General features: G+C 31.7%; 1 protein-coding gene across 3 annotated transcripts in view; it reads right to left on the reverse strand.

Moving 5' to 3' along the window:
* The window catches only part of Kank (KN motif and ankyrin repeat domain-containing protein 2 kank), a 166,867-nt gene that overhangs the window by 26,072 nt on the left and 116,202 nt on the right, over nucleotides 1-24,593 (reverse strand). For all 3 annotated transcript variants that reach the window (XM_075363653.1, XM_075363655.1, XM_075363654.1), the window contains 3 exons: nucleotides 23,106-23,186; nucleotides 22,218-22,323; nucleotides 6,952-8,074 (listed from right to left, as the gene is read on the reverse strand). In XM_075363653.1, coding sequence (XP_075219768.1) covers nucleotides 6,952-8,074; nucleotides 22,218-22,323; nucleotides 23,106-23,186 — 1,310 coding nt within the window. The remainder of the gene's footprint in view (nucleotides 1-6,951; nucleotides 8,075-22,217; nucleotides 22,324-23,105; nucleotides 23,187-24,593) is intronic.

A 24,593-nucleotide genomic window follows, 5' to 3' on the forward strand; every position in this document is an offset into this window, starting at 1 on the left:
TCATTAAGATGGTGCATATGTCACAAAGCTTCCAGTAAAGAGTCCACATCATTACAGTATACTAAGTTTTTGTACTGAGAGAAGAACTGTTCAAATTCTGACTGTCACGGAAAGCACTTATTTTAGTGTTTGGTTGTAAAAGATTCTATCCTTTCAGTCTTGATGCCAGTATTTCTGATTGATTCTTTGATAAATTTAGATCAAGAACCAGATCATTTAATTTGATTAATTAAAAAGGGTGCAGTATATCTATTTTCTAAAAAGTTTGGATCTCTTTCTTCATCACCTGATGTCAGCACAAGATTTGACATTTTCATCTTCATATAAGTTCCATGTTTCTGGTGGTAGTGGAATTGGAAGCTCTTGGCTATGTGGCACTGGCCGCATGACAAAGAGAATATCAGGGTATTTAACAGTATGTCTAGTTTTAACTGTTATCCCAGATATCTTTTTTACACAAAAAAAAACAGTCTGTGGTGTGATCTTTCAGTTCTTTCCAAACCATTGGAATTGCACTCACTTCACTGAACAACATATACATGCAAATACAAAAGTCAGCTACAAAACTGAATGTTACACACCCAAAAACTCGCACTTGAATGAGAAATAAAAATATTTAACTAGTCTGCATGTCAGTTTATAAATAAATATAATAATGACAGAAATAACTAATGACTGGATTATATGTTTATAGTAAGATTAAAATGGGAAGAATGAGTCACATTCTTGTTCATTTTAATTAGTGTGTAAATAATAAGCATGACTAATGTCTAACAAGTCAATGTGACAACAATTAAGAGATTGTAATAAATAAACGAAAACTATTTAGTTTTTACATAATATAATAAAATGCGTTCACAAGATGCTAGTCTTATGGAGTTCATGCACAATACTATCTGAAAATAAGAATGGTAATCACAAAAAAACTAAGCCTGGTAGAAGAATTCTGATTTCATATTTAAAATCAGAATGAAAAATACTTTAAGAATCAGTTATTCACTTTCATTTAACAAAATCATTGTTGATTAGTTACTAGAATGAGCACTTCAATAAAATTCAAAATGTAAAGAAAAAATATTGAGATAATGCTGAAAATCCCATTAAAACTGAAATTCAAAGTGTGATCTGGTCATGACCAGAGATAACCCATTTGTCTTGTGGCTGAATAACTGAAGCAGAACACTGATAATTAAATTTCAAGGTTTAATGTAATGCATGTATTTCACTACTGATGGTTTAAATACCTACATTTCTACAAAGTTCAAGATCTCTCCTATGCAAAATAGTCTATGACACCTGCAGTGTGGTGTATAAAACATTTGTTAGCAGATAGGGGTCTTTGAATAATATCAAGGAACCTACCTAGACATTAAATAATATTGTCAACTATCATCTTGTCTCTGAAGACAAGAAAAAACAAATGAGAGCAGCTTTGTTGACATTTCTTGGTCAACATTAGCAGAAGGTAATGAATTTTTATATTTTTACTGATTATGAAATACAGATCATAAAACTACTCAAAAGTATATGTATAAAACATCATCCACATTATCATCAATTGACATCACAATATTCACTACAAGAAAAATCTGTATCCTCACCAAGTTCAAATTATTCCCTTTACTGGAGCTCAAATTCTCTTAAAATGTCTCTTTCATCAACACAAATCACTTTTCCATTTTAAAGAACACTGATTCACTAATAGAAAAAGCTCACAAACAAAAAACAAAATAAAAATGGTATTCACAAAAAAGTATTTGTTTACAAGTCAGTGTCATACACGATTATAACTATCAAAGGTTATACAAAAACAGGTACAACAAGTAAACAAAGATGAATTTTATTATAATATCCGCCTTTGCAACTACAGGAAGAGTACAAGGAAAGGTGCTGAAGCTTATTATGATGTAAAATAGATGACACTTTGATAGAGAAAAGATTTTGAACCTCATGTTGGATATGACATCACCTTGTACGTTACAGGTTAATACTGTTATGTTTCTATTATTAATTCTTTATTCTATAACAAAATACGCATAATGAAACATATTGAATGAAAAATTTTTTTTTTCTTTCTCATTGATCTTAAAAAAAGTAGCCTGCAGGTTTTATGCAGTGGCAGGGCTTATGTGGATAAATATGTAATTTTTGGGAGTCCCTTTTACATTGTAAGAGTTCATGGTGATTCTCTGAGCCCCAGATATGAACATTATATGTGTTAATTTTTTTATTAAGATGAAATGGTCTCATCAACAAAATATGATCAAGAAAGTTGTCATCTTCAAAACAATTTGATTGTGTAGTCAGCGTGCACAGTGCAGTCAGTAGGCTTCAAAGCCCGTAACAGCTGTAAATGGTACAGACGCATATGAAAGCATTTCCTTAAAACATTCCACACTGCCATTGCTAGTTCGTGGCTGACCTTCCCAACAGGTCTATGCAGGAAAGACTCCTTGACACAGCCAAGATTTACTTCAGATACCATCGGTTGACCTATACTCTTCCCTTTACACAGACATACAGTTGTTTCAAACTGATTTTGCCACTGATGAATGTAATTATGTTATTGTCACTTGTAGGATCACAATTAATTTTTCTACAGAACACACATTGAATTCTAACTACAGATTCACATTTAGCAAACTGTAAAACAAAGAAGACTTTCTGTTCAGGCGTCACCACCTACCTTTGTTAGTGATGCTGTCAAGTGGTTCCACTCGACACTGTTGATTATGATGTAATCAACACTGTGCACCTCATGTAAGAGATATAAAAAGTTAAAAAAACAAAACCGATATTCTTTTTTTGTAGATCCATTATTATTTAAGCAGTAAAATTAGAAATGATAAGTAAAGTAAAGAAGATTTCAAATGCAGTCTAGCACAAATGAAGAAAGCTTTTATGCACAAAAAAAATCTCCTAGTATCAAACATAGATAACTCATTCAAAAAGAAATTCTTAAAATATTTTTATGAAAGAACACATTTTATGGACTCAAAATGTAGACAACATGAATATCACAAACTAATGTAATAAGAGGTTTTTCAAATGTAGTTACATGCAAATGATGAAAAACAGGTTGGTTTATAATGAATGAAATGAGTTTTTAAAACACATTATAGACTACATCCTTGTCTCACTCCTTTCTGAATTGTACTTTTTCTTTCTTCATCATTTACTCTTATCACAGCTTCCAGATTCTTGTAACGAATATAACAAATTTTTTCTTAAAATTTTCAACTTAAATGAATTTACTTTGCCTTTTTTATACACGTAGAGCATTTTCAGTAATTTTGAAATACCGAGTGATTTTTCAACTGTTTATTTTTTAAAAACGTTTTCTAACATCACAATTTAGGTCACATAAAATTAAATAAGAAGCATCTGTTTATGACTATAGTAATGGTATTAATCTGTTTTACATTATTTAAAATTTTTTTTGTCTTCAGTCATTTGACTGGTTTGATGCAGCTCTCCAAGATTCCCTATCTAGTGCTAGTCGTTTCATTTCATTTTTGTATACCCCATACATCCTACATCCCTAACAATTTGTTTTACATATTCAAAACGTTGACTGCCTACACAATTTCTTCCTCCTACCTGTCCCTCCAATATTAAAGCGACTATTCCAGGATGCCTTAATATACGGCCTATAACTCTGTCTCTTTTTTTAACTATATTTTTCCAAATGCTTCTTTCTTCATCAATTTGCTGTAACACCTCTTCATTTGTCACTTTATCCACCCATCTGATTTTTAACATTCTCCTATAGCACCACATTTCAAAAGCTTCTAATCTTTACTTCTCAGGTACTCTGATCGTCCAAGTTTAACTTCCATATAAAGCAACACTCCAAACATATATATAGTTTCAAAAATCTTTTCCTGACATTTAAATTAATTTTTGATGTAAACAAATTATATTTCTTACTGAAGGCTCGTTTCGCTTGTGCTATTCAGCATTTTATATCGCTCCTGCTTCGTCCATCTTTAGTAATTCTACTTCCCAAATAACAACATTTTTCTACCTCCATAATCTTTTCTCTTCCTATTTTCACATTCAGTGGTCCATCATTGTTATTTCTACTACATTTCATTACATTTGTTTTGTTCTTGTTTATTTTCATGCAGTAGTTCATGCGTAGGACTTTATCCATGCCATTCATTATTTCTTCTAAATCCTTTTTACTCTCTAGAATTACTATATCATCAGCAAATCGTGGAATCTTTATCTTTTCACCTTGTACTGTTACTCTGAATCTAAATTATTCTTTAACATCATTAACTGCTAGTTCTATGTAAAGATTAAAAAGCAACGGGGATAGGAAACATCCTTGTCAGACTCCCTTTCTTATTACAGCTTCCTTCTTATGTTCTTCAATTATTACTGTTGCTGATTGGTTCCTGTAAATGTTAGCAATTGTTCTTCTATCTCTGGATTTGAACCCTAATTTTTTTTTAATGCTGAACATTTTATTCCAGTCTACGTTAACGAATGCCTTTTCTAGGTCTATAAATGCCAAGTATGTTGGTTTGTTTTCTTTAATTTTCCTTCTACTATTAATCTGAGGCCTAAAATTGCTTCCCTTGTCCCTATACTTTTCCTGAAACCAAATTGGTCTTCTCCTAACACTTCTTCCACTCTCCTCTCAATTCTTCTGTACAGAATTCTAGTTAAGATTTTTGACGCATGGCTAGTTAAGCTAATTGTTCTGTATTCTTCACATTTATCTGCTCCTGCTTTCTTTGGTATCATGACTATAACACTTTTTTTTTGAAGTCTGACGGAACTTCCTGTTTTTTTTAAATATTACACACCAGTTTGTATAATCTATCAATCGCTTCCTCACCTGTACTGCGCAATAATTGTACAGGTATTACGTTTATTCCAGGAGCCTTTCTGCCATTCAAATCTTTTAATGCTCTCTTAAATTCTCATCTCAGTATTGTTTCTCCCATTTCATCCTCTTCAACTTCCTCTTCTTCATCTATAACACCATTTTCTAATTCATTTCCTCCGTATAACTCTTCAATATATTTCACCCACCTATCGAGTTCACCTTTCGTATTATAAATCGGTGTACCATCTTTGTTTAACACATTACTGGATTTTAATTTATGTACCCAAGATTTTCCTTAACTTTCCTGTATGCTCCGTCTATTTTACCAATGTTCATTTCTCTTTCCACTTCTGAACACTTTTCTTTAATCCACTCTTTTTCGCTAGTTTGCACTTCCTGTTTATAGTATTTCTTAACTGTCAATAGTTCCTTTTACTTTCTTCATCACTAGCATTCTTATATTTTCTACGTTCATCCATCACCTGCAATATATCGTACGAAATCCAAGGTTTCCTACCAGTTCTCTTTGTTCTGCCTAAGTTCACTTCTGCTGACTTAAGAATTTCCTTTTTAACATTTTCCCATTCTTCTTCTACATTTTCTACTTTATCTTTTTTACTCAGACCTCTTGCGATATCCTCCTCAAAAATCTTCTTTACCTTCTCTTCATCAAGCTTCTCTAAATTCCACCGATTCATCTGATACCTTTTCTTCAGGTTTTTAAATCCCAATCTACATTTCATTATCACTAAATTATGGTCGCTATCAATGTCTGCTCCAGGGTAAGTTTTGCAGTCAACGAGTTGATTTCTAAATCTTTGCTTAACCATATAATCTATCTGATACCTTGCAGTATCGCCTGGCTTTTTCCTAGAGTATATTCTTCTATAATGATTTTTAAACTGGGTGTTGGTAATTACTACATTATACTTAAAACAAAACTCTATAACTATTGTTAAATTTTCATCCCCTTTTATGTGTTTAACTGCTTCATCAATTTCTTCATATACACACTCTACCTCATCATCATCATGGGCGCTTGTAGGCATATAGACGTTAACAATCATTGTCAGTTTATGTTTTGATTTTATCCTTATTACAATGATTCTATCGCTATGCATTTTGAAATACTCTACTCTCTTCCCTATCTTCTTATTCATTGAAAAACCTACTCCTACCTGCCCATTATTTGAAGCTGTGTTAATTATTCTAAAACCACCTGACCAAAATTAGTTTTCCTTTTCCCACCGAACCTCACTACTTCCTACTACATCTAAATTTATCCTATCCATTTCCCTCTTTAAATTTTCTGACCTACCAACTTTTTTTAAACTTCTAACATTCCATGCTCCGAGTTGGAGCATGGAATGTTAGAAGTTAAGATTCTACGAGTCGTAGAATGTTATTTTTTAATTTTTGGTGACCCCTTCCTTAGTAGTTCTCATCCGGAGATCTGAACGGGGGACTAGTTTACCTCCAGAATATTTTACCAATGAAGGCGCCTCCATCATTGCTATATGAAAATGCAGAGAGCTACATTTTCTTGGAAAAAGAAGCAGTTGTAGTTTTCCATTCCTTTCAGCTGCGCAGTACTCAGAGGACTGAGTGATGTTGTTATGGTCGTAAGTCGTCCTGACTTATCCCCTTAACAACTACTGAAAGAGCTGCTGTCCTCTTTCAGGAATCATTCCTTAGTCTGGCTCTCAACAGATACCTCTCCGATATGGTTACACCTTCGGTCCAGCTACTCTGTATCACTGAGCACTCAAGCCAGCTCACCAACGGCAAAGTCTCATGATTCATAGAGGGAGTATTTTCAATATTTAAAAAATAAAGATAACATTTAATATATAACTTATTCTTCATACAAATTTGTTAAATTTATCAGTGTTTGTTTTCTGACCTAACTTCAATAATGCCATTGGAAGGAATGTATTATATCACTTTGGATAAGCCAAAGCCTCATTACTCCTGGTTCTGTGTAATACAAAATTCTGAAGAATGCACTAACTGCAATCCTACAGACAGCTGTACCGATCCAAAACAAGCAGAAAATAAATTAGTTTATGCTAGATTTAATATTACATAAAAACAGCATAACATAAACATACCTGTCAATCATCCTAGTTTCCCCATCTGAAGCTGATACAAATGCAAAATCACTTTCAATGTCTTTAGGAAATATTTTAGTATATGTATCTTGGCGTTGAAATTTTCTTTTATCTGGCTCACTAAAAGTAAAAAATGGAGTCGTAACTAAAGTTGTAGGTCTAGGAATTCGAGAAGGGGTTACGGTTTGTTTCACCTTATTGGAAGACTGCTGCAAAATAATGTCTTTAGCAACATTTTTTATAGCTACACCACACTTGTCACATATACTGATTTCTTCACTGCACTGCACGGAATCTCCTACAGCAGCATCTAGTAGTTTCCTTTTCATAGTGTTAACACCAGTATCTTTATATATAAGACTTACATTATCAGAAGTATCGGTAGACTTTGTAGAAGTGAATCGGGTAGTCGTTCCACAACCGACAGAAATCATACCGTACTTTTTTCTCATAAAACCAAAAGGCTTTTCAGTATAATCAAATGACTTGCTTCTAGCTACATTTAGAGAGTTTAATGATAGCGGTATGTAATCATTATTTATTTGCCCACCCATATTTGTACCAACACTGACACTGTACCTTTTCACATTACACTTATCACACATCATCTGATCAATTGTACAATCTGATGAACCAAAATTTCTCGTTCTAACCACAGCACTTACAGCAACATCAGCCACTATAGTCTTTGCAGTGATACCAACATCCCTATGATGTATATCAGAAATAGCTTGAAGACCAACATCTCGCTTTTCAACAATTCTAAGCAATGAATAATCAATAGGACTTGTCTGTATCCCTGTGCTCTCAACGACTGGTTTTTCTTTTTTCTTTGGATGTAAAAGATGATAAAATGTTTGTTCATACAGTTTAATTGCTTTAGCTATATTCTGATCGAGTTCTATTTCTGAATAAACATGTGGCATAGTAAGATCAGTTTCAGTGCAACTAGTTGTAGTTTCAACCTTAGAAACACTGATAACTGAAGGTTCAACAGTAGGTTGACAGTAATCTGCCTGAGTTGAAGCAATTTTCAATTTTGGTTGACTGAGACTAATTCCTACATCACGAGTTACTACAGCACACATCACACCAACATCTCTTGTGGCTGTGAAACCAGGAGCTAAAGAGCAAAACAAATTCACAAAAATTAGTTATTCAATTCAGTAAATTTATATATAAAGTAAATTCTAGTAAGCTTACTTATTTTTCTAATTGCAGTAGTAAATCTTATTAAAAAAAAAGCAATAACAAAAAACCAAAACATATGAAAGACTCTTCTTTAAATCTTTATAAATCAATCATTTTTAAAATTAACTGCATTTCCCCTCTAAATAAACTTTAAACGTAAAATATATGCAGTAAAATTTCCTGGTGAGGGAAAAATTAATTTATAATACTGGTTATTAAACTGTACGGAATATGAGATGGGTATATATTTAACTTGCAAGGATTATTGTAAATCTAGTTTAAACAATAACCAATCAGCAATAAATGAAATCATGTAATTAGGATTCAGTGGATATACAAGAATTACGAATTCCTAGAAATCTAAATCTGAAGGATTTACCTTATTCTGTATATCTGTACATGTCTAATGCTGTAATTAAGACTTGTAGAATCTTATTCTAATTTTTTTAATAAGGCACAACAGTAATCAGCACAATTGAACTTAATGACTTGAATACCACTGATATACTTATGGCAGCTTTAAAAGAACTACAGGCTAATTGTGTGCTTGGAGATTACATTCTGAAACTTGTGTCATAAAATTGTGTATTTGGAAAAACAAAGCGTCAAATAATTGAGTTAAATGGGGTACTTATTTCCACCTTAATAAAATTTTGTTTCTATCCGAATTTCACTCATAATGCTTCTAATACATATCAAAAAGGATATAAAAAGTATCACAGAAATAATCACAACAAATTATAATAGCAGATCATTTCTGTATGGTTATGCAAAAGTAAGAACTAATAACCACATATTCTAATATTTATAAAATAAAATAAATATAAATTTAATTTTTTTTAGACCAATAAATACCCTATATATATATATATATATAGAGAGAGAGAGAGAGAGAGTGTGTGTGTGAGAGCGGTTATCTTATCCAGAAATTGAAGTATTCATTTAAAAAAGATTAACTAACATATTCCTCAATAATTTCAGTTGCAAAAAACTGCTAAGAGTTATGAATATTACATCAATAAAAGGATGAACCATTACATAAATCCATTTTGATTACAAAAACTGTAAATTGTAATCAGCTACTACATTGAAATTTAACAAAAGCCATTTCAGATTTTCCTATACAATGCATATGAGAAGAACTTGGATAAAATTGGATCCCTGAACATAAATTTGAAAAAGAGCTTGATTATAAATTTGGATGTAAACTTGCATAAAAACTTCAATGCAAGGTTGAACCTTCAAACCAAGTTTCAAATGTCAACTTGGTTTGCAACTTGTCACTTGAAACTTATTAAATTAAAATGCTAAAATTTTTTGTAAAAAAAAAATATAATACTAAAAGTAAATGCTAATTTAAAAGTACATGTTTGATTTTAAAATTAGGGAAACAAAAGAGATGTAGTTCTAATTAAATAAAATCAGCTGCTCTGAACTGACGGTTCTTCTTTGGTTGAACAGGAATACTCTAAAATCCAACAAACAAAGGGATCAGTAGCTAAGATAACTTATATGGTCCAATCAAAAGTCAAATAATTTCAATGCAATCCCAAGATGGAATGCCACGTATTTTATGAAATTGTCCTAAAAAAGTTGAAAGAGTTCAGTCAAAAAAGAGGATTAAGATGATTATACTACAATCAAAGCAATTACTAGCAAAAGGATAGTTAAGGCACATTAACATTTTTTGTGCTGCTAGGTTACATTCTAGCAGCACAAGAAAAACTATGAAGGGCGATGAAATGAAAGAGAAAAATAAATAAATAATTGCCACACATTTTGGCAACTTTTATCTTAACACAATTCATAATATTATTACTGCTAGCATTCTAAGTATAAAAGCTTAATTTATTTTATTTTTTTCTAATATTTTACTAAATGATAGTATTAGCCTTCTCAAAGTACACTGCTGATTCAGTATAATGAACAATGTTGTAGCTCATAATGTACTGACCTCATTATTCGCCAGGAAATAACAGTCTACTTATTCTGTTTAAAGGTCTATATGATCAACACTTGGAAGGCAGGGAGGAAAGTTACCAGCACATACACCCTCTAAAAGAGTGAAGCAGGCTTGGAGGGGATGAGAATTAAAGTACAAGCATTTTTTTTTCAACAAAGTAAAGAAGAAAATGCTCGAAGTAAAGGAAGTATTGTAATTGTGAAAAATTTCGTTTTTCAGATTTCAATGGAAATATCCATTCTGACTAGTATTGGCGTGATGTCTGTACATACGTACATATGTATTTTGAGTTATACAATGCAACTCAAAAACGATTAGCCGTAGAATGTTGAAATTTTGGATTTAGGACTCTTATAACATATAGTTGTGCACCTACCCTTTTGTTTACAATCGACTGGACTAAAAGTGTCCAAAAAAGCCCAAAATCCAAAAAATTTGGATTCTGGACTTTTTCTGAGCTGTAGTAATAAGCCCTCATTGAGAGCTTTTTAACAAAATATCATAAATAATACTTATTTTCATTGGTTCCACAGTTATAGCCAAATGAAATTTTAATTAATGAAATATTTGGATCTTACAAGGGACAGGCACATCGGTTCGAATCCGACCTCATATACAGATATTTTTTTTAACTTTTTTTTTTTAATTTAAATATATTGATTTATTAATAAATTAAATTTTATTAATTATTATTATTTACCCTGTTGGAACAGGGTAAGATGGAACACCAACTCAGTCCAGTGATTTATGAACTGCTCGAGAGAATGAAGCCCAGAATGATGCCGATCCTCCAAAAAGTAGGCACCATCCAGAACAGCCCTAACCACCCTAGAAGGATTTCGCTTGAATATACGCTGATCTGAAGCATATTCCCACCAACGACCATTTTGCAAGAGGGGTTGTAAATAGAAGAAACAAGACCCCTTCGCAGCCCAGATGGAAGTCGCCTGGAAACAGGAAAACACTCCACGAACCAGCCCTCAAACAAACCCAACAAAGATTGAACAGGCTCTAACCAAAGATAAGACTCAGCACCAGGGGCCAGTCTTATGGCACTGAAAGATTTACAACGCCGGACATCAACAAAAAGACCATGGACAGCGTCCATAGAGAATATAGTACCAACAACAGGACGTTAATACTCACAGGAAGAAACTGGAGTTTATCAGATGTCAACAAGGAAGAGTTAGGGCAAAATGCCTTGCTAGAAGAAGCTGAGGGAGATTCAGGTAACGGTAAAACCGCAGAAAACATGGTGGCTACATCAGCGGTCCTAGATAAAGATGCAACCCTGAGAGTGCTCATTGCAGAAGATGAGGATGAGCCAATATCAACACTGGGCTGAGCCCAAAGACGCCAACCGCAGCATTAACCATTGCCCTATACTCAGACCTTTTGTGAATTCCTTTTATGGCTTCTAAAAACCAACCACCTTTGCAAGACACAAGATGGAAATTTAAAAAATTTACTCCAGCCAATGAAGCTGAAGCTTCCTCACTGGCCAACATCTTTTCTTGGATCCACCACACCTTAACATCTGAGCCTTAACATCTTAACATCTGTGCCTTAACATCTGTATCCTACCTCATACAAATCCAGGAGGGCACAATGACAGTGAACACTAAGACCAGACTTTACTGAAAAGACCCAATTGCAATCAACATATTTATGAAGCACAAGCAGAGAAGCTTGAACAGTAAATATGAGAACAAAGCTTACAACTGAACTGCCGATAAGTTCGAAAGAAACGTCGAGGTCAGAAGAAAAAGAAGAAAATTGTTCACTTCCTAACTTAATGTTGGGCCGCAGCTACAATTAGCACTGCGACAAGAATTTCTAACTTCCTTTGAATTCTTTGGGCTAACACATACTTGAGCCATGTTGGGCTGGCAACCCACATAGCCATCAGACCTCTTGTTCTGGACCAAAGCCTCCAGACGCCCTGTGAACAGGATAGGGAGCAAAGCAATTGCGTCCAGGATATTCCTTAGAGTCTACCCAAACGCCAACTTTCAGCCAACCTGCTACTGTCCAGACAGTGGAACTGGGTAGTGGGTTATCATGCAGCAAAAGAAAAACGAGAAACATTGCCGAATCGGCCCACAGTTTCAAGGAGTTGTTTGCCACACCCCGACACCAGATATCAAGGAGAACATCAGCAGCACCGGTGCAAGATGCACACCATAGGCGGCCCACGAGGAGCCACTTGGTCACCACTCTCTTCCCCTGCAGATGGCATGGATAAATCACCATGCATCATTAGCCACAGCCAACATTACATGGCTTGCATGCCCCTGCACCTGTTTCTGCAGGAAGCCAACCCCTCCTCCACATGCACAACTTTGCACTAAGCTTTAGAACCATGGCTAGGCCCCAACGGGATAGGGGATAGGCGATAGAAGAGCTTTGCAGCGGTTCATGGGTTCACACCCCCTGATGTTAAGAGATCTGCAACCCTAATTCAAACCACTCTGGGCCTATTGTAGCCGCTCATTTGCTGGATGCAGTGTGTCCAGTTACTAACAGTACCGCCACAAGAAGGCAATGAGTCTGCACTTGCTCCACTTTGGAATCACAGCCAAAGCCACAGTCGGAGCAACCATAACGACCCAGAGGTCACATTCTGCTCAGTGGTACCTTACTTTAGGTCAAGCTCCCTTGAAGCCACTCCCAAAGAAAGTCAGAGATTCTATATATTAAATACTATAAATTTTGTTCCTCACTTGACTGATACTGAAATGCATATGATCTGCTCTGTGCTAGCACTGTTGGTTGACAATGGTGACTTTGTATTACAGTAATAATAGTTGGGGACAGCAACAAAGTATCCCATGCAAATAAATTTTTCAGCAACCAACAAAAAATAGTATCCTTTTCACCTTGGTTATGTTCAATAACAAATATCAATTGTACTTATATGTTTGTTAGGTAAATAAGAATACATATATTCAGTAATATATATCATATGAGTAAATTGCTCAATATAATCTATACTAACTGCTTGAGAAAAATATAGATTACATAACTTGTCTTTATTTCCTTGTATGAAGTATTATAATCATAAAAAATCTCGGTTTTCAGATTTCAATGGAAATGTCCATTTTGACCATCCCTGAATTCATTTTAACTAGTTTTGGTGTGACGTACATTTGATTAGTTTTGGTCTGTACATACATACGTGTCTATCTCACATAACTAAAATGATTAGCCATAGAATGTTGAAATTTTGGATTTAAGACTGTTGTAACATCTAGTTGTTGAGCACCTCCCATTTTGACTGTAATCAACTGGTCCAAAAATGTGTATACAGTCAGACCTCTAAATAAATTTGGATTTTTTACTTTTTCTTAACTGCAGTAATGAGACTTTTTTTTAACTGTCTTTTTGAGAGATTTTCAACAATATATAATAAGTAGTACTTATTTTCATTTGTTCCAAAGTTATAGCCAAATGAAATTTTCATTAATGAAATATTTGGATCTTACAAGGTGAAGGCACATCGATTCAAATCAGACTTCATATACATATATTTTTTTTAACTTTTTTTTTAATTTAAATATATTGATTTATTATATTAACTTCTGATTGGAAAAAAATTAACAATAAATAATATTAAATAATAAAAATACAAAAAAAAGTGTAAAAAAAAATCAGAAGTTATTAGTGAAATAAAATTTTATGCACTTTTCAATTTAATTCTAAAATTTTTACAATCAGAGATTAATAATTATTAATAAATCAATATATTTAAACTAAAAAAAAAAGTTAAAAAGAATATATGTATATGAAGTAGGATTCATACCGACATGTACATGGTTACGGATTCGACACGTTCTCACTTACACCACATATCTACTTGAGCAACATGTAACAAAATTAATATATAAACTAATAAAAAATGCTAAGGAAATTTCTAGAATAATTTTTCTTGAGTAATAATTGAATATTGCGTGTTAGTATTATATAGCCTTTCATTTATTTAGAGTAATAAAGATATAAGACTTTTTTTTTTGTCTTCAGTCATTTGACTGGTTTGATGCAGCTCTCCATCATTCCCTATCTAGTGCTAGTCGTTTCATTTCAGTATACCCTCTACATCCTACATCCCTAACAATTTGTTTTACATATTCCAAACGTGGCCTGCCTACACAATTTTTCCCTTCTACCTGTCCTTCCAATATTAAAGCGACTATTCCAGGATGCCTTAGTATGTGGCCTATAAGTGTGTCTCTTCTTTTAACTATATTTTTCCAAATGCTTCTTTCTTCGTCTATTTACCGCAATACCTCTTCATTTGTCACTTTATCCACCCATCTGATTTTTAACATTCTCCTGTAGCACCACATTTCAGAAGCTTCTAATCTTTTCTTCTCAGATACTCCGATTGTCCAAGTTTCACTTCCATATAAAGCGACACTACAAACATACACTTTCAAAAATCTTTTCCTGACATTTAAATTAATTTTTGATGTAAACAAATTATATTTCTTACTGAAGGATCGTTTAGCTTGTGCTATTCTGCATGTTATATCGCTCCTGCTTCGTCCATCTTTAGTAATTCTACTTCCCAAATAACAAAATTCTTCTACCTCCATAATCTTTTCTCCTCCTATTTTCACATTCAGTGGTCCATCTTTGTTATTTCTACTACATTTCATTACTTTTGTTTTGTTCTTGTTTATTTTCATGCGATAGTTCTTGCGTAGGACTTCATCTATGCCGTTCATTGTTTCTTCTAAATCCTTTTTACTCTCAGCTAGAATTACTATATCATCAGCAAATCGTAGCATCTTTATCTTTTCACCTTGTACCGTTACTCCGAATCTAAATTGTTCTTTAACATCATTAACTGCTAGTTCCATCTAAAGATTAAAAAGTAACGGAGATAGGGAACATCCTTGTCAGACTCCCTTTCTTATTACGGCTTCTTTCTTATGTTCTTCAATTGTTACTGTTGCTGTTTGGTTCCTGTATATGTTAGCAATTGTTCTTCTATCTCTGTATTTGAAACCTAATTTTTTTTAAATGCTGAACATTTTATTCCAGTCTACGTTATCGAATGCCTTTTCTAGGTCTATAAACGCCAAGTATGTTAGTTTGTTTTTCTTTAATCTTCCTTCTACTATTAACCTGAGGCCTAAAATTGCTTCCCTTGTCCCTATACTTTTCCTGAAACCAAATTGGTCTTCTCCTAACACTTCCTCCACTCTCCTCTCAATTCTTCTGTATAGAATTATAGTTAAGATTTTTGATGCATGACTAGTTAAACTAATTGTTCTGTATTCTTCACATTTATCTGCCCCTGCTTTCTTTGGTATCATTACTATAACACTTTTTTTGAAGTCTGACGGAAATTCCCCTTTTTCATAAATATTACACACCAGTTTGTATAATCTATCAATCGCTTCCTCACCTGCACTGCGCAGTAATTCTACAGGTATTCCGTCTATTCCAGGAGCCTTTCTGCCATTTAAATCTTTTAATGCTCTCTTAAATTCAGATCTCAGTATTGTTTCTCCCATTTCATCCTCCTCAACTTCCTCTTCTTCCTCTATAACACCATTTTCTAATTCATTTCCTCCATATAACTCTTCAATATGTTCCACCCATCTATCGACTTTACCTTTCGTATTATATATTGGTGTACCATCTTTGTTTAACACATTATCAGATTTTAATTTATGTACCCCAAAATTTTCCTTTACTTTCCTGTATGCTCCGTCTATTTTACCAATGTTCATTTCTCTTTCCACTTCTGAACACTTTTCTTTAATTCACTCTTCTTTCGCCAGTTTGCACTTCCTGTTTATAGCATTTCTTAATTGTCGATAGTTCCTTTTACTTTCTTCAACACTAGCATTCTTATATTTTCTACATTCATCCATCAGCTGCAATATATCGTCTGAAACCCAAGGTTTTCTACCAGTTCTCTTTATTCTGCCTAAGTTTGCTTCTGCTGATTTAAGAATTTCCTTTTTAACATTTTCCCATTCTTCTTCTACATTTTCTACCTTATCTTTTTTACTCAGACCTCTTGCGATGTCCTCCTCAAAAATCTTCTTTACCTTCTCCTCCTCAAGCTTCTCTAAATTCCACCGAGTCATCTGACACCTTTTCTTCAGGTTTTTAAACCCCAATCTACATTTCATTATCACCAAATTATGGTCGCTATTAATGTCTGCTCCAGGGTAAGTTTTGCAGTCAACGAGTTGATTTCTAAATCTTTGCTTAACCATGATATAATCTATCTGATACCTTGCAGTATCGCCTGGCTTTTTCCAAGTGTATATTCTTCTATTATGATTTTTAAATTGGGTATTGGCAATTACTAAATTATACTTCGTGCAAAACTCTATAAGTCGGTCCCCTCTTTCATTCCTTTTGCCCAGCCTGTATTCACCCACTATATTTCCTTCCTTGCCTTTTCCAATGCTTGCATTCCAATCTCCTACTATTATTAAATTTTCATCTCCTTTTACGTGTTTAATTGCTTCATCAATCTCTTCGTATACACACTCTACCTCATCATCATCATGGGCGCTTGTAGGCATATAGACGTTAACAATCGTTGTCGGTTTAGGTTTTGATTTTATCCTCATTACAATGATTCTATCGCTATGCGTCTTAAATACTCCACTCTCCTCCCTATCTTCATGTTCATCACGAAACCTACTCCTGCCTGCCCATTATTTGATGCTGAGTTAATTACTCTAAAATCACCTGACCAAAAGTCGCCTTCCTCTTCCCACCGAACCTCACTAATTCCTACTATATCCACATTCATCCTATCCATTTCCCTTTTTAAATTTTCTAGCATACCAACCTTTTTTAAGCTTCTAACATTCCACGCTCCGACTCGTAGAATGTTATTTTTTAGTTTTCTGGTGACCCCTTCCTTAGTAGACCCCACCCGGAGATCCGAACAGGGGACTATTTTACCTCTGGAATATTTTACCAAGGAAGGCGCCTCCATTATTGTTATGTGATATAAGACTTACATTTATTTAAAGAGTAATAAAGGGAATTTTACTCTATCCTAATATTTCAGGTAAGATTGTTGAATTAATAATTATATAAATATTTGATCTAAATAAAAACTAATATTTTAGCAATTGTGTAACTGTCCACTTTATTAAAGAACTGGAGGATTGTATCTCACTTTCAAATGAAGTGCTGCAAAAAATGTGTATATGTAATTTAATGGGTGTACAAGGAAGTCATGTGGTGTCCGCATCAAATTTTTTAAATTAGCAATACTCGATTAGCGACAATTAGAATATAAATTGTAAAATAAAACTGTATTAGACAATTTCCTGAATTTATGAGGTATGTTTCATTTAAAATAGGTATAGGTTGTACAAGCTGAACTGGCACAGGTAACACGTATAAGTGCACACAGGTTAAAATAAAGTACATACCAATACTTTATTTTATCAAGACACACAAGGCCAACAGATTTCCCTCAATGTAAAATACAAGCTGTTATATAATTTTGTATGTTTTTATACTTACTTATAATAGTAAAACTAAATATTTATAAAAAAATTTAATTAATCCAATTTGTATTTAATCTTTAATTGTAATAATTAAAAGTTAAAAACTGAAGATCAATTAAAAAAAGATTGACACTAAAATTCTGAAAATATACAAAAATTAAAAGCAGTCCTGGGCATGGTTTGACACTATATTTGTTGTTTAACTTATTCATTGATCATTATAATACTTAAATGAAATTATTTGTGATAGTATATAACTATCATGATATTATAATTTATCATTTAAGTTAAAAAAAAGAAATCATAAAAAATGGTCCACTTTAATCTATTGAGTATCTTCATCATTATCTTCTGTGGAGTTTGAAGTATCATCTCAAAAATTGATGATGAAATGTTCAATTTCTTTTTTAATGGTCCTTACACCTCTTGATAGTCATCTTATTTTACTTGTGTTCATAACAATTTTTTTCTCATTTTTTTCTGGGAATTTCACAAAAATTTGCTTGCTGCTTTCTAATTTTGCAGTTATAATGTATTGTACATTCTCAACTGCAACCCAGTTTTTCAACCATGCTTATATCAACTCAATCGACTCAAATTTACATTAAAAATGTAATCATTTCATACAACAAATTATTCATAACAACAGTTAGAGTAAATAACCACATGAATAAAATGAAATTAAACATAATACAAGTCCACATTAACAAGTGGTTGTGAGCATTCTTGTAAGGCAAGAAGAGAAGTAGAATGCATCAACATTGCATTTTTGCATACCAGTTCGGCTTGTACAAGCTAAACACCAAGCATTTCTATTATCATGACTACAGTATTTCCAAAAATATTTAATTAGTTTACTATGAAATATAATAACATTATAATGACATATAATAAGGGATATGATATTATAAGTAAGGACATATATAATGACATTATATATGCCCCTAATATAATTTATGAATAATTCCCAAATTAAAGGATTGTTTTTAGATTAATACTTCTATATATTTATTTAAAAATGACACATCTATAGTTAAACATAGACTTGGAAAAAATATAGTTTTAACTTTCATATCCACACACCAGTGAAGGAATGAAATTATTTCATTCACATAATTATTATACAATATTATTTATTATACTGTATCATATTTCATGGGCAAATAATGTTTTTCAGTTGTAAACTTTCTTCAATTATACTAATTTTCGCATCGTTCTAACTTATTAGATGATATTTCCATACACTAATTATAATTTTTATAAGTATTACATTACCACTTACTACATGCTACATGCTTACTACTGTTACTGCTACATGCACTTACTACTGTTTTATTTTCAAAAGTATTTTAAAACTTTATAAAATTTTTAATCTATAAATCTGCTGCATTCTATATTCTGATGAAAACTTTCTTCGCTTTTTAAAAAATTTCTTGAGGTAAGTTTAATAAATAAGTGCAATAGAAATAATTTGTGAAGATATCACTTTTAAATTTATTGGCATTAGTTACATGATTTCAAAATTTGGAAAATTTTTATAAGTATTTAAAATTAAAGAAATAATTACAAGATTAAAAATAGTGTTGATTTTTATGATCCTGTAGAGTAATGAAATATCAGATTTATTGAAGGCAAATTATTCAACTAAAAACAGTATCACTAAACAGCTAATGTTGGAGGGTAATTGTATGATGTAATTATATTTTGTTTGAAATTGTACGAGAGGGCTATTTTTATCAATAGAACCATTCTCAATAACCCATATTATTTAGTTTATCGCTATGACACATTAAACATTTGTATTACTGTGTGTTCATTTAATGTGATTTTGTGTATTTCCAAGAGTTCTGATGTATGATGAACACTGCTATTCATTTTTCAGTGTTATAAATGTTACTCATTATATGTTTATTTCTGGTACATTTTTATACTTACCAACATATTGAACTACAGAACAACATAAAAGTTGTTGCATACAGACATAAGTGCAGTATAACAGCAAAATAATAGGAAAACTACAAACAGAATTAATAGCGAATTCTATTACATACAACTCAGAATGCTGCCACCAATATGAGTTAGTAAACTGTTCAAATGATTTTGAAACAAGGTCTTGAACATCACATTCATTCATCCAGCCTTTATTCCTATTACTGATTTATTAAATATTTCCTGAGGATTTAACAATTTGTTTTCATTTATTTAGCATTTATACTACAAAAGAGAAGTTTTAAAATATTTACATGAATTTGCCATTTTATTATATAGGTAAACATTTCTTAATTCTTTATCTGAATGAATCTGTTGCAAATGTAGTCAAAGTGTAAGTAGTAATTGTCAGAAGTAAATAAAGAAAAAATAACAAAATTATTAGAAATAAGAGAAAGTGTCAAGAAAATATATTATCATAGATATATATATATATATATATATATATATATATATATTAGATATATTATTATATATATATCATATATAAAGAAAGTAATTTATAATTTTGTTAAGCATCTACATTACCATATATAAAGAACAAGTGTTCCAATTTTACAAGCAAACAGCCAGAAACTTATTAACAGTGATTAAAAATAATTTTGTCTGATCTTCAGCATTGGTTCAGTAATTTCATAGTTGTCTTACTACTGTGTTAGGAAAAGGTAATTCGTAAAGACAGTGATATCATACGTCTGATGAATAAATGAATACAGGTTCCGTTGAAATTAGGGAAAGCTATATGACAAAAATGTTATATTCATTTTTAATACTGATGAGACATGACAATATTTTTAACTTAACCTTGAGCAACGATGAAATTTTAGAAAAAGAAATGTTTGTCAGAATTGCTGAAAGAAAGATTCACTGTTTCAGAAAAATATAGATCAGTAAAAAAAAAAATATATAAATCAGTGATACAGAGTGAGCAACATAAAACCGAACCCATAATGAAACTGCTACCCAACACTAATTATGAAAGACTCTCACACAACTAGTGCAACTAGTGGATGTATATGTTACTACTGATTGTTGCTGCTGTTTGTCAGGTGATTAAGTATCAGTGCAATATATGTTTTGTTGCAGTGCAGTATTGTGAGTGCAGTTGTGTCTGTGTAAAATCCCTTATTCAATCCAGGAGAGGATAGCTATAATTGAGGCCTATATTTGTTCTGGATTGTTTGAAGAATCACGTCAAACATTCATAGGAAAATTTCCGAATGCCTGTATCCCAGCAAAAAGTAGCATACACAATTTAGTTAAAAAATGGTATACAACAGGTTCGGTTTAAAATTCAAAATGAAGTAGGTAACCTTCTGTTACGACTCCATAGGCCATTGCTGATATTGAAAGGAGAATTACTGCCAGTCCAAAAAAATCACTACACAAGTTATTCCAACAATATGGTGTTAAACACACATCTTGTAAAATTCTTCATGAATTAAAATTAAAATCATACTGCATTACAACTGTGCAACAACTGAAAGAGACAGACTTAAACAACTGAAACGACTTGATTATTGAAACTGGCTTCTTAATAACACTGTTGGTGTACAGATAAACCCGATGTCGTATTTCAAGTCAGACGAGGTACAGTTTCATTTATCCGGTAATGTTAATTCGCAAATCACCAGGTATGGATGTCGAGGAATCCTCATGAGATTTGAGCACCCACTTCATGATGAGAAAAATGGTGTTTGGTGTGCCATTTTCAGTAATCATATAGTGGGACCAATATTTTTTGACTGCTAATACACAAGTTTACCTCACAATTTTCGAAGAATTCTATTCGCAATTAACTGACAATGAAAAAGTAATACAGCTTCTTCCAACAAGACGGTGCACTAGACTGGTGTTGTCTACTTGTGATTTTTTTCCTTTGGGGCTACTTAAAGAAGAGAGTTTATGTATCAAACCCCACAATATTGATGAAATGAAGGTGAATATTCAATGAGAAATCAATGCATTGACAACAATGTTTTGCGTCAGACAACTCTCAATATGATCAGTCGAGCACAAAAGTGTATCAATCCCCAGGGTGGTCATTTAGAACATCTTTTGTAATAATAAGGTAAGTAAATGCAACATTTAAATTACGTTTTATGATTTTTTTATTTAATTTATTCATATCATTCATAAAATTTCATTCCAAAATAACCTAATGATTCTGCAGCGGTTACGTTACGGGTTTAGTTATATGTTGTCCACTCTATATATTACAAACAAACATACCTGAATAACATTGCATCCTTTTGAACAATTACTCAGATATCATACAATAAAATACCCTTGAAGTACAGATTATGGGAAAAATTTTATTTTTATTTCTTGTTCTATGAATCACTAATATTCTTTGATAACTGTTATCAGAATGCAGAACATCTAGTAAGTTTAATGTTGGTCTTCATGCAAATTGTTTTAATAAAAATGAATAAGGAATTTTATTCTGATTTCACACCATTTAAATCTTTAAGGATGCTACTCCCACGAATATACCAGCTGTTGTGAAACTGCCAGATTGTACAGAGATGCAGTTTTTAATATCTTAGAATCCAAAACTTGTGTTACTTATTATAAGTTTAAAAATAAAAATAATATTGAAAAATACAACAATGAAAATCTCTAACCTGTCTTATTTCTATGGCTCAATGATCTGAATTTATATGAATCATCAGCAGACTTCAACTGCATCAGAAGTTGTCGTTTTTCTTCTTTTAAGACAGATAACTGCACCTGAAAATGAAAAAAATTGAAAAAAAAAATTACACTTATAACTTTCAAAAAAGTTGAATATTGACAAAAAATAAATATGTAAATTTAACATCTATTCAGTATTGATAAACATTTTAAATTACAATTTTTGGCTAACTAAGATAACATGTGGGGCAAAAAGATAATAAATTTATCAGTAACCTACCCTACCTGAAGGTGCAGTTTTTATAATAACTTTTACTGAAAATAAATTTTAGCAGTTTTGCCACTTCACAGATCTCCACAGTTTATGCATAACTACTGTATTTTCAAGGAGGGATCCTATTTTTCCTGGCTCTATTTATTTAGTTGAACTTGGAAAAAATACCTTCAACAACCTGAAACTGCTTCCAAGATAAGTGTATAAATTCACCGATTCATACACAAGCATGCGTGCATGTACACATGCACAGACACACATATTTTTTTTCAGTTAAATCTGAGTTAAAATCTTTGACCCTGAGTCAAAGATTGGAAGTTATGAAGATATGTAGGGAAGATTATGTCGAGAAATACTTTTTTTCTAACTTCCTCATACAGCAAAAGAGGTGATATACATCACATCAATACTAAATTCTTTAATCAAATGATAATGAGTACCTAAAATGATAGCTGGCTTGAGTGTCATCTACTATCTTTAACATCTATTAAGAATTAAAAGAATTAAAAAGAACTATTAAGAATAAGATTGGAATATGTAATCTCTACAAAAATCCAATGCTCCAACACTAACTGTAAACTTTTTATAATAATATTATGCTTACTTGTAAAACAGGTATAAGTTTAACTTGGTCCTCAAGATCTTTCATTCGTTCTAAGCTAACAGCCATTTGCTCTCTGATGTTCTAAAAGAAAAAAAAGATCATCTAAAATTAATTCCAGACAATAAGAAATAATATAAATAAAATTTGGGTGTAAATAAGTAGATAATGAAATCCTAATAAATATTTTTATTAGTTTTGTTAATTCTATTACATTTATCATTCTTTTTTTATTTTTGTGCAGTACTGTAATAGTTTAAGCACTATTCTTTTTCCAAATCTATCCATTTTTTCCTTAAATAACAAAATAAATTGTATAAGAATATTTTTTATTTATTACTACACATATATTAGAATAACTTTTTCTAAGAAAAAAACAAATAAACCAGTTGAAAATAATACATATTATAATTACAATTGCCTTTATATAACAATGTATGTTGTAAGAAGCTATTGATTACATATACAGTATCATGTCTAGGTGTAAATCTATCAGTATTGCTTTATTTTCTTCATTCTTTTTTTTAAGATTAAATCAGGAAACACTGCATCTGAAGCTAAAATTTAAAAGTAATAAAATATAATAAAAGGTAACGTGTATGTTAAAGTAATGTATAGTTGAAAGTAAGAAAGTTTTTATTAATAAATAAATGGATAAAACTAAAACTTATGAATAACAAATACAAAAAAAGAATAATAACGTCATAATCAGTTGAAAAAAGAACACATATTAAAAAATAAATACATTTCTTTTATCGTTTTGATTGATTTGATTCAATTCTCTATCCATCATTTTCTAGTAGGGGACAAGGTTTTTATTATGTATACCTCACTAAATCCTACATCCTAGACCATCAGTTATATATTTCAAAAACTGTGCAGTATTGTAATGTACAATTATATGCACGTATAAGAGTGTCTTCCTCTAAGCACTTGTTTACCTTTGGAACTTTCTTCCATTAAAAAAATGAACAGACTCAAAATTCTTAAAAACTTAGTCCCACAGGTTATTTTCTGTTTTTCAAGATTCCTACAAATCTCCCTTTCTCCAATTTATCATCAAGCATCTCCTTGTTTTTAAGTTTATTAATTTGTTATCCCACCAATTACTTCAGATGTATCTTGTAATATTCAACATTCCCACGAATATCCACTTCAAAAGCATATTTATTTGTTTATTTGACTGTCCATTTTTCATCATCATAAAGTACTACATTCCAATATTTCAAAGAATTTCTTTCTAATTTCTAAATTTATGGTTTATATTGGAAGATTTCTTATCTGCATTAAAAATTTTGTTTGCTTATTTTAAATGTCTTCTTTTTTATCTAAACTTCATAACTACTGCCAAATACAAAATCCTTCATCTTCTAATATATATATATATATATTTATTACTTCTGTTTTTTTTTTTAAATTCAAATAATTCATTAACATATTAACCACTGAGTTAATAAAATTTAATATTAAATGAAATATAAACCACCAGCA

This window comes from Lycorma delicatula, chromosome 4 (genome assembly GCF_047948215.1).
Source record: "Lycorma delicatula isolate Av1 chromosome 4, ASM4794821v1, whole genome shotgun sequence".
NCBI classification, from domain to species: domain Eukaryota; kingdom Metazoa; phylum Arthropoda; class Insecta; order Hemiptera; family Fulgoridae; genus Lycorma; species Lycorma delicatula.